Source organism: Corvus kubaryi, unplaced genomic scaffold (genome assembly GCF_017639235.1).
Source record: "Corvus kubaryi isolate FWS band 111438036 unplaced genomic scaffold, C.kubaryi_AGA036_p1.0 37398, whole genome shotgun sequence".
In the NCBI taxonomy this organism is placed as follows: domain Eukaryota; kingdom Metazoa; phylum Chordata; class Aves; order Passeriformes; family Corvidae; genus Corvus; species Corvus kubaryi.
Window position 1 is genome coordinate 35441271 of NW_024581137.1, and position 16849 is coordinate 35458119.

The 16849-nt window shown below is 35.1% G+C and overlaps 1 protein-coding gene across 3 annotated transcripts in view; it reads right to left on the minus strand.

Annotated features, from left to right (window-relative positions):
- The window catches only part of VPS50 (VPS50 subunit of EARP/GARPII complex), an 85612-nt gene that overhangs the window by 20059 nt on the left and 48704 nt on the right, over positions 1 to 16849 (minus strand). For 2 of the 3 annotated variants that reach the window (XM_042043228.1, XM_042043227.1), the window contains 5 exons: positions 14806 to 14924; positions 13354 to 13460; positions 5915 to 6036; positions 4834 to 4890; positions 1884 to 1964 (listed from right to left, as the gene is read on the minus strand). In XM_042043228.1, the coding sequence (XP_041899162.1) occupies positions 1884 to 1964; positions 4834 to 4890; positions 5915 to 6036; positions 13354 to 13460; positions 14806 to 14924 (486 nt within the window). The remainder of the gene's footprint in view (positions 1 to 1883; positions 1965 to 4833; positions 4891 to 5914; positions 6037 to 13353; positions 13461 to 14805; positions 14925 to 16849) is intronic. The other variant, XM_042043229.1, reaches the window with a different exon arrangement.

The following is a 16849-nucleotide window of genomic DNA, read 5'->3' on the forward strand; positions in this document are numbered from 1 at the left end:
CCTTCAAAGACACTGACAGATTTGTGAAATTATTCTGATCTCCATGCAAGTCTGGCTGAGCTTTGGTCACAGATTCAGTATTGTCAGATTCAGACTATCTTTATGGAAATAAAATATTGATGCTGCCATCAGGAACTGAAATGTGACAGAAATGAAGCCCTTAATAAAGGTACATAGAAGACAAGGCAACAACCTTAAATTCCCAACAGGCCAGGGGACTGAATGCCACAACGCAAACATGAATACTTTCAGAAAGCAATTTACAAAAATCTAAAGTAAGATAGGAGAATCCCTTGAGCGGTTCAGAACTGTCCTTACGGTCTTGAGAAATACCCTTTTTATGACACAATGAAAATGAACCTTGACTTCCACAAACTCTTAAAAATAAGCAAACAGTAAACAAAAATACCCAGAACACTTTTACTTCCTCATAAATCAAAAAGTGAAAAATTTCCATTTATAGTATAAGATTAGCATAATTTCATAAGATATTAATAAATTTCATGGAATGTCTTTAAGTTAATAGCATTTAGCTATGACTTCTTTCTTCTTTCAAATCTCACATTGTATATAGCTATTAATTTCAATTGTCAATAACATTATCTGTTACAGTACTATTAATGATTGAGGAAGAAAACAAACTGCTGTTATTTTTCCATTTCACTCCTAGAAATGTTTCTTTTGTTTTTTAATCATTTTAACTGCTAAAAAAAATGAAGTCTGTAAAGCAGTCAGGAACCATCACTATAGAGAAATTTTAAAAATTAATTCCATAACTTTCCATTTTTCCATAATCTTTAACTGATTCATTTGCAAGTTCTTCCTAGAATTAATTTTTCTTTCTGCATACACTGCCTTTGAGAAGAATATCAAGAAGCAGTTTTCTGTTTTACAGAGGCCTAGGGTTATTAGTTATCTCATGCTCCCTCTACTGACTGTGTAAGAAATGGCCCCCAAACCCTCTAAGATGCTTCTCTGTGAGAACAGTTTAGGACTCGATATAATGCTTCAAGGAATTAAAAAAGCATAAAGTAAATTTCTGTGGAGTGTCAAATCCTTGTGCAAGTCAGAGTAGAACATCTTTTTCTTCCTTCTAAGATAGAAGCCTCAGAAAATAAAACCTCCCTGTAGCATCCATGGTATTAACTGCTATACAAGCCATTTATGATACCCTTAGGAAACTTCTTCACAATGTTTCAAAGGTTTTATATTTAGATGGAATATAAGAACTTCAAACTTCCATTTCTGGTGTAGTTTTTAGCAATATTTTTTTTTATAATCTGTTGTTCAGTTGAATCCACAAAAACTACCTACAGTCTCCTTTACCATCCTCCCGTGAAGGACAGTAATCTACTGCCAGTGTGACACGAGCACCATATTTACTCTTCACATTCTGAAAATAAATCATGAAATGACTGATGGGATATAATGTAAAAAATACATCCGGGAAAGTTCCCCAAAATTAAGGAAGGACTTAGTATACTACCTCTATTATCTTGAAAAGCAAATAATCTTCAGGATAGCTTACTGTTTTGCTATTCTTTAACTGAAGAAAAATGAGTCATCTATTTCTTTTTATAAAATTTGTCTTAGTAGAGATAATAACTGAATGACTCTCTTTATTACATGAACCATAATAGAAGATTTAAATGCAGAATTTCATTGTTACATTTAACAAAATCTATTTAATTAGTTTTGTTGCACATTAGAAACAAGTGATTTCATACAATAATGACCTCTACATCATGAAACTAAGCCTTTGTTATTAGACACTGAATGTGAAAAGAGAAAAAAATAATCAAAAAGCCATGATGAAATATAATTCCTGAATGTTGTACACAGACCTCTATCCCACTGAGCATTAACAAAATCCAGGTACTTACCAGATCAATCAGACTCTCCTGGATTCTGTTCAGTGTGGTGCGTAATCTGCTGCTACTGAGGCCCAGTCCCGTTGATTCAAACTGGAAGACATACATTCTACTTAAGCTGGGAAAGGAAATCTCATTGGTTTAAACTTTAAAGTTGTACAGCAAAACTTAAGTTTGTAAAGACTATCTACAACTTACTTACATTAAAATTTTAGCACAGAATCATAACCGTACAAAATGAAAAGAAAATCCACAGAGGTCACAGCACTCAACATTGCACTGGTGTGAAGAATGACCTAAGTATCCTTCATGAAGATGACAATGTATCATTCATACCAATAAAACATCCAGTATCTTTTATTGTTGTAATTCTGTATTTGGCTGCAGGACTCTGGATTTTCTCATTTGGGTGATGAGCCCGGAATGGTGCCCCACGATGCCCCCTCCGAGCCTTGCATTCACACCTCACCCAAGTCAAATGGGCTTCACTGCTCTTTCTAGCTATAAAATCTCTTGTATTATCAAATATATATCTTGCATTTATAAAAATTGTAACTACTGATCTTTATAAAACAGTCATTATTACTTAATGCCTATAAAGATCTACCTCAGGCATGTGCCATCTTCATGGCTCAGGAGTGTATGGGGCAGAATATCAGCTGGGATATATAGTTATATATACACCTGTGCTATATATATGTATTTATTTTATATATATATATACATATATACATATACACACACATATATATAGCTACACTAATTTCCTGCTAAGTGCAATGGATTATACCAGCTGAGGGTCTGATGTGACATGCATAATTATTGTAACTACTTGTCTTCTACTGTTAATAAAAAACCCCAACAAACTAACACAGTTAAGAAAGTGGAAACAGGACATGTAAGAAACACACATTTAAGTCAACAACCTGAAAGGATTTGAATACAGTTCTGGTATGTGATTCACACCAAAAGGCAATTTGCTGAACAATATTTAGGGCACTGTTGTTCACTGCATTATTAGACTTCCTTTCAGTGGGCTGAACCAGGCAAGGAAGTATTTGAGCTCACGTGACCTCCTCCTCTCCTTTTGAATACAAACAGGTATAATTTAGGTCCCCATTTACTGCATCTAAAGTTTCTGATTTAAGATGTCCATCTGCCCCAATTCTTCTATATATTAAATGACAATTTACATCTGAGTTGAATTCCCACCAGAATTATACTCTGATGAAATCTAAAACCTGATCTAGGAGATACATCCACATTTGATAAACTGATAAATAGAAATGTTCATGCCTTTATTTTATTGCAAGTGAAGTAACCTTTTTTACAAAAAAAATTTTTATCTTTCTTCAAATATTTACTGTAGAAGCATCAGTTCTAAACTGTCTTTGATTTTGCAGGTGTATGGGTGAAAAAGAAAATAACTTTTTTTCCTTAAAGAAATCCATCCTTGATTCTCCATGTTATCTTTTTTCCCTTCTTAACATCATATAGTACTTTTTCAAGACATGGACATAAGGACTGCAAATTCAAGACTGACTATTCCCTCTGTTAAGGTAAGAACAAACAGAAAAAAAAGCCCTGCTTAAATGTAAAAAACCCACATATGTTAAAAATATATTTGCAAGTTTCAGCCATTTAAGGAATTTGCATCATCAAATCTACCATTAATTCTTTCTCTTTCTGCCTTTCAATTGCTAACTTCCAATTGCTAACTTTCAATTGCTATCAGTAACTTCTACTTATTTATTCTATAATGATATATTTCTTTCTAAAAACTGGTAATTTTGAATTGGAAACATATCTGAATGAAAAAGAAAGTAAAAACAAACATAAATTTCCATGAAACTTTACATGTTCACAGTACTCCAGATTTACCAGGCAACCAGTTACACCCTGAAATCAGAATTGTTCGTCCATATGTATGAGGGAGGAAAAAAAACAAGAAGCAAAGTAATTGTTGCTCAGAATTTTTCCACAAGGACAGAACCTCATGGCTTCACAACGAATGTTTCACTCATCAGTACATCCGACTCGCTTCATACAAGATTCTGCTATTTCTATATGCAGAACTACAGATTTCTAAATTCCACAAATTGATGGCCTAGTAAGGCTAGTAAGCAGAGCATTAAACAATTTGAAGAATATTTCTATTCACCACAAATTTTACATATCCCCTTATAGTTATTAAAAAAACATTAAGTTTACAAAGTAGTGCAATGTCCTGTCAAAAAAAATAAAACTCACCTCAATTTTTTTCTGCTAAGGAAGACTATTTTATGGCATGTTCATTAATGTCTTACGTTTTAGTGAATAGATGTTAAATACAAGGAATTCCTTTTAATTTTATTTTGTTTTGCTCCATAATTTGAGATAAGGCAGGTTTAATTTGCATCCCACAGATAAAGACAGTTTGGAAAGCGATTCTAGTTACAACCATGTTTAATTTTTGGCAGTGAAGAAAGCTAAATACTGACTACATAGGATAATGATTCTAAAGAGGTCTGGAAAGAGCAATGACAGCATCATGAATGGACATAGAACTCAACATGTGTATTTTAAATCCCTGGTTTTCACTGAGTGGGAATGAACTCTGTATAATCAATCACTCCCCTTATGTGTGTACTAACTGACATATACAACATAACCACAAGTATTCACAAATAATTTTAAACATTTAAGGAAGTTATACCAGCATACTCTAAGAATCCCATTTGACATTATTTTCTGAATAAAAATAAAACAGGAACACTCTGAGTGGTCTAAATCACATACCATCACCCATCTCTACTTTCTACTACGGGGAGTGAGGACATTTAAGCAGCATTACAAGAGGATTTATTACAATCATAAACCCTTGTAAGCATTGTGTTTCCCACGGAAAACAATCTGTCAAAACAAATACTAGGCACACTACAAAAACATCACAATTTTACCACTCATCTGCTATAACATTTACCTGCCTAGCACTGTGCTGTTCTCTGTTAGAAGCACAGAGTGAGGAAGTCAGTATGGGCTTTAGAAACACAAAACAGGAGGGGCAAAAAAAAACCAAACAAAACAATAAATGCAACACAATATGATTACCAGAGCAACTAAGCCAATGGAAATCCATTATCTTAACAAAAAAAACTAAAAAACCCCAAACCACAAAAAAACAAACAAAAAACCAAAACAAAAACCCCAACAAAACCAAAAAAACTCCCACCCATCTTGTAAACACAAATTGTAAATACATTTGTCCTGCCAAATAGAACAGTTCAAAACCTTTTAGAACCATATGTTGAGTCTGAAAATTCCTTACGATGTGCCAACACACGATGATGGATTTGGAACCCCCAAAATTGTGTTACTTGTGGAGTAATTTAAGGGCCAAGAAAGGAGAAAGTTGTTTTTACACGCAGCTATTAAGACAATTCTATTGAAAGTTGATCTATGCTATGTAAAGACATTGCCAACAAGCATTTATTTCAACTACAAGATCACTCAAAAAAACGTTGTTTTCATTAATGCAAGTAGTTTGACAGAAGAATACTAGATCTGAAAGAGTCTCTTTTAAACATCTTAAACTTGATGTTACTGCTTAACTTTCAGGGCCCCCTCCCTTTTCCTACATTTGCTATTCTTATGTAAACTAGAGAAATCCATATAGAAAAATTCAATCACCTTATACTGTCTGGGCTCAAACCACCCTCCTTGTGCAGACTGTTCCTTTGCTTTGCTGCCCACTTTCTACCACTACTTTTAGGTATTTAACATTTTCTTTCCTCCTTTTCAATACTGCTGGAAAAAAGAATAGGGAATCTATCGATTCAAAACATAATATGATTAATGTCTCAGTGACAATAATGCTCCCAATACTTCTTTCCCTTATTGCTGATCTAATCAGCCTTTTCTTTCTCCTACATTCAAATCCATTCTCTTGCCACTAATTTTTCTGTGGATTACATATTAGGTAGTATCTTAAGCAAAGAGATCTCCTCTGTATTTTCATTCTGTGTATACAGTGATACGTGAAAAAGAAAAATGCTTCTACCTACCGTGTCATTTCGGCCAAAAAATGTATAGACTGCATACAGATAGTAATCAAAGAGCTGGGACATGAAGTGGATCACATCAAATGCAATCGGTTTCAGAATATTCATCATCTGCATGTATTTCCCTTAAAAATTAAATATAGAAGATCAGTTTCCTCACCACAAGTGCTAAAAAGACAGTGCCAGTTTTACCAAACTCAAAACCAGCTTTACAAAGTGTATTATTTAGCCTTCAACGTTGATTAACAACAACTTAATAATAGTTTACAGATTGGGAGGTTTAAAAACAAAGCTAAAATGATGGCTTAGACACCACAATTGTCTCAAGACTTCTCAAAATGTAGATGTTAAACCATACCAAAATGTCTTCAACCATTCTTGGCCTTCTAGTACCAAATTCAAAACATACAACTTTCTGGATCCTCTACAAGTTTCAGCTCCATTTAGCTAAAAAATAATAATCTGCTAAAGTAGTCTCTGGCAAATGCTATATAGAGCCACTGAAGATTTTATGTATTAGTGTGTTTATATATGCATATATGGATCTTTTTCAAGCAACAGAAAAACACGGTATAAAAATTATATGTCCAAGACTGGATTTTACTCAACAACTCCAGGAATTACGTGCTTCACATTGGTGATATAGCATTTTCTGCTCTCCTTCCTTTTTATCGTATGGTAAGAATCCCAAGTAGTTTTAAGTTTGAAATGTTTCCAGGGGGACAGACTGTGAGTAAAGGAGCATGTCAGTACCCTGGCACATCCAGGGAGAAGAATAATTCCTTCTCTTCATTTCTTGTCTCTGTTGTAACACACTTGACTTGGGTAAATAATTTTTTTTTAAAATAACAAAAACACCCCAACCACAGGACCTTCACCTATATGTTATGTGAATCAAATTGATCATAGGATTTGGACACCAAAAGGGATTTTTTCCTACAGACCTAGCTCATAGGGTCAATAGTTTTCAGTCATTTTCATTTTCCAGCATAGGACATGGCTCTTCAAAGGGTCATAAAAGAAGCATACTTAAAGAAAACCCTGATATTGCAGAGACCCCACATTTCCTGCTGGCTACGTCAAAAATGACATCCTACTTCCTCTTATAGTGTTTTAAAAACATAAAGAACACGTAACAAGCTTTTGGTTACTATAGTAAAAGACAGAGAGCAACTTTTGAACCAAAACACAAATGCAGACTACCCAGCATGTAGGATACAGCAGGTCGTTTCACAAAACGTCATATTCGAGATGTGTTTTGATGTGACAGATTGGAAAAACTACAGGAAAGTGCTACAACAATTTATTTTTCTTGTAGTCAGCAACACTCCTTTTCAAGTTAATACTGTGCCCAGTAATAGATAGAGAAAATATTGGTTTAATCAGAGAAACTGGGTAACAAAGAAACAAAAGCTAGCTTTTAGTAATGGGGGAGTTACTTGAATTTTTCAAGCAAGTAATTGAGTAGGTCAGCAAGGATAACTAAGTTGAAAAATACATGATACAGCTACATAACTGATAAAATGGTAGAGCACTAGAGTAAGAATCAAGCAACAGCCTGATATTGCTACCTTCCATGTTTCTATCTAATTTAGACTCCCTATTGAATACTATGTGACTACGCTCCTGTTTGCTAAGACACGCAAGAATACATTTTATTATTTTTGGAGATTTGACACAGGTTGTAATAATTAATATTTGTTAGTTTAGCCCATTTGTTAACTCTATAATACTTAATTATTTATGTTGAGACCCACAGCACTATGAACAAACTGAAAAGTGGACTTAAAAAATTCTATTTGTCTTCTAAAAGGGAAAACCAAATGCACAGTCCAATGTGGAAATTTTTGGATGTTTGTGAAATGATGGTACTGGTACCCTAATTCAAGTGTCACCTTCATCTGTGCTATCTGAATATTCTGTACTGCCACAGGCTGACTTTTTCCACTTACTCTGTGATAAACACATTTTTAAACTTGACTGCAACCCAAACACAATATAAGAGTGATAAGTCACATTCTGGACAGTTAAGACTTTCAAGCATCTGTGCAGCTGGCATGAATACTGAAGGTAATCTCTTGGGCAGTGTCTTATGCTTTTCCAAAGGGCTGTGCACTGTACACTGCCCAAGTATTGTCCCTATAAAAATCTTCCAATGCCAAGAACATTTCTCTATTACTACATCACTCAGCATCTTGACACAACAAGTGTTCCAAGAACATTTCCTCCTCGTTGCTCTCTCTAACAGGACACCAATTTTTAACGTCTACACATTTTTACCTACTTGTGCTAAAGTTACTATTTTGGGTTAAAAAGGGATATGTAAGAGCATTTCCAAATAGCACAAACACACTCCAGGATCAATATCAAAATAGAAACTTCCAGAAATACTTGAAAGCAACAATTAAAGTTTCAGCAACTGAAAGCAGCTTGAATTTCTAGAGGCTCTAGATAGCTGAAACTGCTGAACATTTGCCAGATTTCTTTTGAAGTATTTCTTGCAGAACTCCTTCTGTCCTTAGGGATAGCAAGTAGAAAGTATTCTTTAAGACTAATAGACTAATAAGACTTTAAGATAATCTATATAGAACTGATGCACCTCACAAATTAGCACACACAAATCTTTGCCAATAAATCTTTAGCAAGTCAACATGGCAAAGTGAGCTTTAAACTAGGAAAGATGGGGTAAGGGGAGAGTTATAGTGACCACACATGCAGCATAATAAGGTTTAAGTGGGAATACCTCCAGCAGGTACAAGCAGCCAAAGACATGAGTATAAGACAGGACTATGGGACATCCCTTTGCACTCCCACTGGGAGTGCCTCTGTGAAGTGCCTCTGTGAAGTGCCTGTCCACCAAAGTACACAGTGTAGGGAACAAACAGGAGGAATGTTGGGATAGCTTGTGTGACTGGAATATTGTCACGAAGGGCTACATGCTGTTTAGGAAAGACAGACCTGGAAAGCATGATGGTGGAGTTGCCCTATATGTGAGGCAACACTTCGAATGTACCAAGCTGTGTCTTGGGGTGGATGATGAGTCAGTGGAGAGCTTAAATTTTCAGGAAACAGGGCACACTAGTAAGGGTGACACTGTCAGGGGTGTTTGCTACAGGCCACCTGATCAGGAGAAGGAAGTGGATGAAGTCTTTAACAGACAAGTAGAAGTAGCCTCATGGTCACAGGCCCTGGTTCTCACAGGGGACTTCAATCATCCTGACATCTGCTAGAAGAACAAAACAGCAAAGCACAAACAGTAAAGCATTGACAACTGACAGAGACGGTGAAAGATGCCAATGCAGAATGGTGTGTTGCTCAACCTTATGCTAATGAACAAGGAAGGCCTTGTTAGAGGTGTGAAGGTTGGGGACAGCCTTGGCTACAGTGACTATGAGATTGTGGAGTTCAGCATCCTGCATGAAGGAAGCAGGACAGCAAGCAAAATTGCAACCCTGGACTTCCGGAGAGTTAACTTTAGCTTCTTGGGGATCTTTTTGGAAGAATCCCATGGGGATTGGCCCTGCAGGAAAGAAGTGTCCAAGAGAGATGGTCAGTATTCAAGCACCACTTCCTCCAGGCTCAAGAATGGTGCATCCTGATGAGCAAGTAATTAGGCAGAGAGGGCAAGAGAAGAGCATGGATGAACAAGGAACATGTGTCAAAACTCAGTAATAAGCAGGAGATATAAAGGAGGTGGAAGCAAGGACAGGCCACTTGGAAGGAATACAGAGATGTTGTCAGAGTGAGTAGTAGTAAGATAAGAAAAGCCAAGGCCCACCTGGAATTAAATCTGGTCAAGAACATGAAGGACAACAAGAAGGGCTTCTTCAAATACATCAATGACAAAAGGCCTGCTACTAAATGGAGAAGTAATCCTGGTGAGGGGACGTAGAAAGGGCTGACATATCAAATGCCTTCTGTCATCAGTCTTCAATGACAAGACCACCCCTCGGGAGTCTCAGACCCAGGGGACCAGGAAAAAGGAATGGTGGAAGGAAGACATACATTAAGAGCCAAGATGCCACTTTGAAGTGCAAAGTGCAAATTCCATTGTAGCTAAGTCATTCTGAAAGACTATGTGATTTACGGTTTTTTCTGTCATGTGAGGATCTGTTATGTGACCAATCACTCACTTCAGCTACCGACTTCTGCTGTGAGAAGCATGTCTGTCATCACCATTATTATCTTCTCAAAAGATAATGGGGTTTAAAGAAAGCAAAATCTAAGAATTTGTCCTCAAAACCCATTCTTAACACATGCAAAAATGAGGCTGAAAAAGCATTAAAACCCTTCAACATAAGAAATACCCACTAACCTATTTCTTAGGTCAGAATGATATTAATTAAGAGATCACTGAATCAATATACATAATGACATAGTCATTAATTATTCTTGTTTATATATAGCGCTTAGTCAAAATATTCCACACAAATTTAACACAAGTTTACTCTTCCTTTACATTTTAAGTCAACATGCAATGGCTTGATAGGAAAAATTAACCTTATAAATTAGTCTAATGGCTACTTCATACTAGAAAGATAAATAATTACATTGGATTATTAACGCGAGAGAAATCTGATGAATTGTTCACTTGAAATTCAAACACAATTGTATCAGCTCCCACTTAAATTATACATTAGTAACTCATTTATGTAGTTTATAAATATTAAGCTACATTTTTTTTATTCATCTAGCTTACATACAAAGCATACAGCACATAGAAATAGTTCAAAATGGTTAACAAACACTGTCATACTCATTCAGTGGGTACTACTACATTCATAAAAAGTAAGGCAATGATTTCTGTTACTTGACTGGGCAACATAAATCTGCATCTTCATCACTATGACTGAAAAAGAGCAAAGAAAAACATATTCAAGAGGGAAAACAGTCATCCAAATAACTACTGATCTACTGTATTAACTTTTAGGGTGCAGAATTTCAGATTGTTTTGAAGCAAGTATGGAAATTACAGAAACAGAAATACAGAGGCAAAATTAAGATAAATCTAACAGAAGTGAACTGTACCAGACTAAGGTACATGATTTTCTAGACAAAGGACACAGTACATTTCACTATCTGGGATTTAGTGGAAGTATTAATTTAAAAATATTGCACAGTAAATAAGTGAAGCTAGAGTGTGTTGAAAAGGGAAGTAACTGAAAAAGCTACTAGTGGAGCTCCCAGCAATAGGCCATTTCTTTAATATTGTCATTAATTACTCTGGCACAAAAATGAGTGACAATAGAAAAAAATAAAGCGGCACCATCAAAACAGAAAAGAACTGACATATGTACAGGAGTACTTGATGACTGTTGTAATAAAAACTGGATGAAATCCAGTAGCACAAACTGTAAATCTATTCATTTAGGGGACAATTAAAAACACGCATCTTTCTACTATAAGCTAGCAGCTTTTCTCTTGGGGAAAAACTGGGAAAGTGAAGGATCTGCTGGCTGTACAAGGTTGTTACACATGAATTGAACTGCCAGTACAAGGAAGCTGTAGGAAATCAAAAGAGGTGCAAAATGGAAGGAGCTTGTGACCATGATGCAATGACAGAAAAATTAGAGAATGCAGGAAGATCTCATCCAAAGTATTGCACATGATTTTGGTAAGATTATAAAAGGAACAGAAAATTTAAGTTTCTAGTGGATAAATACAGAGGATACTAAAAATCTTGGCACATTGTTTAGCAAATCAAAGACTGAGAAGAAATAGGATTGCTTTCTGTAAACAGTACACATCAAAAAACAAGACGATCCGTTAATCCTGAAAGTTTCTTTTGTCATAAGATCAAGTCAGCAGAAAATAGGTGGATTTTTTTTTTAATCTATAGGTTTCTGGAATAGAATTCCTATTAGAATGAGTGGTGGGAACAGAAATATTTTTAAGCTCAAGCTCAAAACAAGCATATTTACAGGCAGTGTTAAATGACATCTTCCTCATGCACGAGGTCCCTTTCTAATTCCATGCTATAAATAGCACTACTATCACTCATTACAAAAACAACATAAAACACCCCAAACAGCAGAAAAAATGAAAATTAATAATAATTCCAGAAGGAGAAAAAAGCATATATATGAGCTTTTAAAATAATGTTTAATTTTGGGGTTATGAACACAATCCACAAATAGAAAGACTCCTCACATAAAATTGGAAAACCACAACTACTGCTTCACCTACTTGTACAATGTTTTATGGCAGGGACAGAGGCTGGAGTTTGTATGGAGTTTGTATGAAACCATGAGCGGTTTCCAGATTCAATCCTAAATTTTCTTAGAGCAAAACCTTATAGTAGAAAGCAGCAAACAAATCTCTCTAACCTAAGTCACAGATCAATGCCAGAAAAGTCACAACAGAATGAACTCTCATTTCAGGTCTCTATGGTAAATGCTCAAGTGAAAAAAAAGGTTTTAGCAAACCTGCAAAAAAGGTTTAGAAAATTAATTCCCAACTCTCATGCTGCCCTCAAAGACAGCAAAAGGTACTAACCAGGTGTTGGAGTAACCTCTTTTAAAAGGGCTTACTCTGAAGTGCAACAATCATTTTCAAGCACACAAACATTGAAGGCAAACCTCATTAATGTAACACATACAGAATTCCTCTCTCCTCTGCCTACTCAGATAAATTTAGCAGTTACTTCCCCTTCTCTATAAATAAAACAGAAGTCAGTAGCAGAAAATTGCTATCGTACAATTATCCAGATCATCACACAGAAGGCATGATCACGAAAAATCAATCCCATCACATCTAGAAGTGGAGGCCAGTGTTTACATAGACAAGTTTGGCAAGAAAAGACCTCAAGAAGTGGCCTAGTGCAACCTCCAGCTCAGAGCAGGTCTAAAGAGAGGAGGCTGCTCAACAGCCTGTTCAGTCACATCTTGATCACCTCCAAGGATAGAGATTCCCTAAACTCCCTAGGGATTACTAGGATGTATGAGAGGGCTCTTTTCTTCTAGCTGATTACCATGCAGTAAAAACAGTTATTCTGAGTATGAGGATTTGAGTAATGAAATGGAAAAAAAACCCCCAGTCTTAAAGTTCTTACTTGTGCAACTATTCTACTTTAAAATAAAGCATTTAATAAAACACATTAAGCAACATAGAGCATTCATCTTTTTGCTTGCTATCTCCACTCTTCTAACACATTCAATATTTTAGACAAATAAACTACCATTATAGGTTAAACCCAACATATGCATGCAGATTAATTTTCCAGTTAAAAATAACTCACAAGATATAAGCAAATTTATCTATTTAATTTAAAATATTTGTTTAGTGCTTTATTTCTATTTTATTAACATTTTCAAAGAGTAGAAATAGAGCCCAATTAGGCATATTTTTCAGGGCCTTAAATATCATTCAACATATTTGCTATAATCCATAATTTTGCACAAAAATCAAAAACACTTATAAAAAACTACAATTATTCTACATACCAACAAGCCTTATTACATTCAGTGTAGTGTTTGTTAGAATAGGTGCATTCACTTTATTGAGGTTATAATCTGATCTCTTTCTGCTCCTCAGAGTTTCTCGAGAAACACTTGAAAGAAAACAAAACAAAACAAAACACACCAAATGTGAAAACATTCAAAGATATACAAACAAAATTTAGTGGAAAATATATTATTCCTCCCCCCTTCTTTCACATGACAGTATGTCTTCCAGTGCAGTATTTTATTTATGCCAAAGCACAACTGGGTTAGGATTCTAAGATTTAGAGAGAAGCCTGATCTAATTTACATAGAATTGTGCTGGAGAAAGGAATTTTTGACTTTTATTTTAATGCTGGAGTTCTGCAGGCTTCTGTCTTGCCTCAATAGTCATTTTAATCACTCTGACCGAAATTCATAATTCATAAAGAGAATAAAAACAACACAAGTCACAACAAAAAGAGGCAGATTAGTCACCTACAGCTGAAAGTTACTATCTAGACACAGAAGTAATATTGAGGAAGGTTAAGCTAAAATAGTCATTAAATTTTTCATAAATGTAATGCCTGAAGGAGGCAGGAAGTTAGACTTGATATTTATCCAACTAGAGACATTTTCATTTTCTACAAGAGAAACCTTCTACCAGCTGCCATACCTCAAAATTATATTCTTAGAAAAATTTCAATTTCGCAGCACAAACCTATGGACAGCAACTCTTGTACATTACTCTGCTCTGACCCAGGTGATGGCATTCTAGTTGTCCTGCAAACCCTACATAAAAAAATGTTAGCCTGCTTCACAAAGTCTGAATGTACATCCAAGTTGTACAGAGTCCTAGACAGAAACTTGTTTTCAGATCCTTTTAAAGGATACGAAGTTGGCTTTGCTTATATGAATATATATAAATAAAATACTCTTGTATATACATCAAAATAGAATATGTATATTCATTTATATATCTACGTGTGTGTTTGTAAAGAAAAAGAGAATTTAAAATTCAAAATTACTGCCTTCAAGCTATGGAAGAATCTATTTTTTTTTTCTTAACCTGAAGAAGTTTACTGTTCTGCAGAAGCAGAAGCCCAAAACTCAAACCACTTGTCTGCAAACAACTGCTTTTGACACAACAGAAATTACACATATACACAACAGCTGCTATAGAAGAACCTTCAGTTAACATCTAATCCTCACTAATCAGTTTTCCACTACCTGCTTCAGAGAGCCTTTATATGCTTTCAAAATGTTCCTTTCTTCAGGTTTTGTCTGCAATAATGATGAGAGGTTTAATGCTCCTCCCCATTCTGGAGATCTAAGTGCTGAGCCTTCTAACTATGCAGGCAGCATAATGATTATTTGATTATTATTCCACTGTTGTAGATTACACAAACTGAACTAATTAGAATACTGAGATGAAAAGCAGATAAATTATACCAAGGATGCACATGGCCTACTTACCTTTTTATCGGGGCATCTCCTGTCTGCTCATCCACATAATCTCTTTTCAACTCTTCAGGAACATCACTGTCGCTATCATACTCCTGATACGCACTTTTTTCTTGTTCATCTGATTCATACTGTTAAAAAAAAAAAAAGAAAATAATAAATTGACTACGATTATTTTTCTTATAATATTGTCACTCATTAATGTTGCACTTTTTGCACTTTTTGGCTTTTACCTTGATTGCAATACAAATAACTTTGCTGGTTGAAAGGCTGCTGACATGTTCTTTAAAAATGCAGCAGGCAAATTATATTATGTCGATTGAGTAAATATTTGCATCATTCTATTTCAGCTACCAATAGTTTGCTTTGCTTTCTAGTTGATGTATAAAGTACCCACATATTTGAGCTTTTATAATTTGCTTTATAATCTGAAAAAAAAAGGGTAATAAATCCTCAAAATTCATCTATACAGTGGCAGTAAAACAAACAAACAAAAAAACCCTGGCACTGCATAATACTTAATTATTATTGCAAGAAGAAAAAAACTATTGCTTCACAAAAATACTTGTTTATATTGTACACATTTAATTAGAAAAAGAAACCAAAACAAACAAAAAAAAACTTGCAGTCTTTTTGCACAACTCCAGAATGTACCTGCACTTGAAGAGAGACTTGAAGAGAGAGACTTTTCCTTAACACATACATCGCTTTGAAGCCACTTTATACAAACAGTCAGTAGTGACACAGGTAACACACTGACTCCAGGATCCTTAAGAACTGGCAGCCAAAACACACTAGGACATGTATTTTTTCAGTCACGCATGCCCTAACCCCAAGTTGCTGAGACTTTTAAAGGCTAGCACTATGAAAGCACTATGTTATAAATGCAAGAACCCCCCATTTGTACAAACAAATTAAAAACAAAAACAGCTCCAGTGGAAAAAAAAGAATATAGTATGAGACACTCAAGAGAAATGTTCAGACCATTAGTATTCCCAGGCAAAATATCTGCCTTATGAACATTTTAGACAAAGGAAAGTTGTAATGAAAGCAGCTCAGTTTATTTCAAAAACGAGCCGAGGTCAGCCTTGACTAAGAGCAAAAAGAATCACAGTTTAACTAACTTGGCTGGAACATCAGCACAGAGAATTACCACCACTTATTATGCATTAAAATATAATAAATGATGCGCTGATTCAATTAAAATCCAGTGAGAGTAGAACAATAAATTGACTAAAAACTGTTAACTATAATTCCTATTGATGTAAGAATCTGACAGTTGACATTAATTAACTGTTTTAACATCATAGAATGAGAGCTATTTTGAGAATTTTTTTTTTAACTTGGAAAAATACTTTATTAAGTTTCCTCAATCTAATGCTATTAATGATCTGGAAAAGCTATTTATGAGACAAATGCATCTGTATTTTAAAGTATGCATTAACTCACAAAAATTAAATAGTGACCTCAACCTGAAGAGACCTTATAAATCTATTTTGAACATGCACAGTCTGCAGTAAATTTTAAAGTGCTAAAATGAATTCAGACATCTTGTAGCAATAATCAGTTACAAGTGTTTAGGCAATCCACTCAAACCAACCCATAGGCAGTGGTAAGATTGATCAAAGTTGAAGAGCGTTACAATACTGGAAGTTAACTGTATCACAACAAAGACATTTTAAGAAGCTACAGAAAAGGGACATAAAGCATCTCACTGATGCTCAAGATACATAGCTGAGGTGACTGGGTCCAGGGGCAACAACTAAGCACTTCAAAAGACTTTAAAATTCTCAAAAAAAGTCCTGACAGTTCTTCCCACCCTACAGATAAACTGACAAGTAAATTAACTGTTTATGTCCCTATCATGCTACTTCTTTCTATATTTGGTAACATGCCTGCATTCTCTGGAAGCAAAATTTTGCAACCTCCATTTGAAATAATTCCAATTTTCAGTGCTAAAATGTGCCTCGACCTTAACTGGTCAGCCAAGACACCGAAACACAAAACCTCAGTAAAAATTTTATCCTACGTTGTCCTAAGCAGGTTATTTACCTTT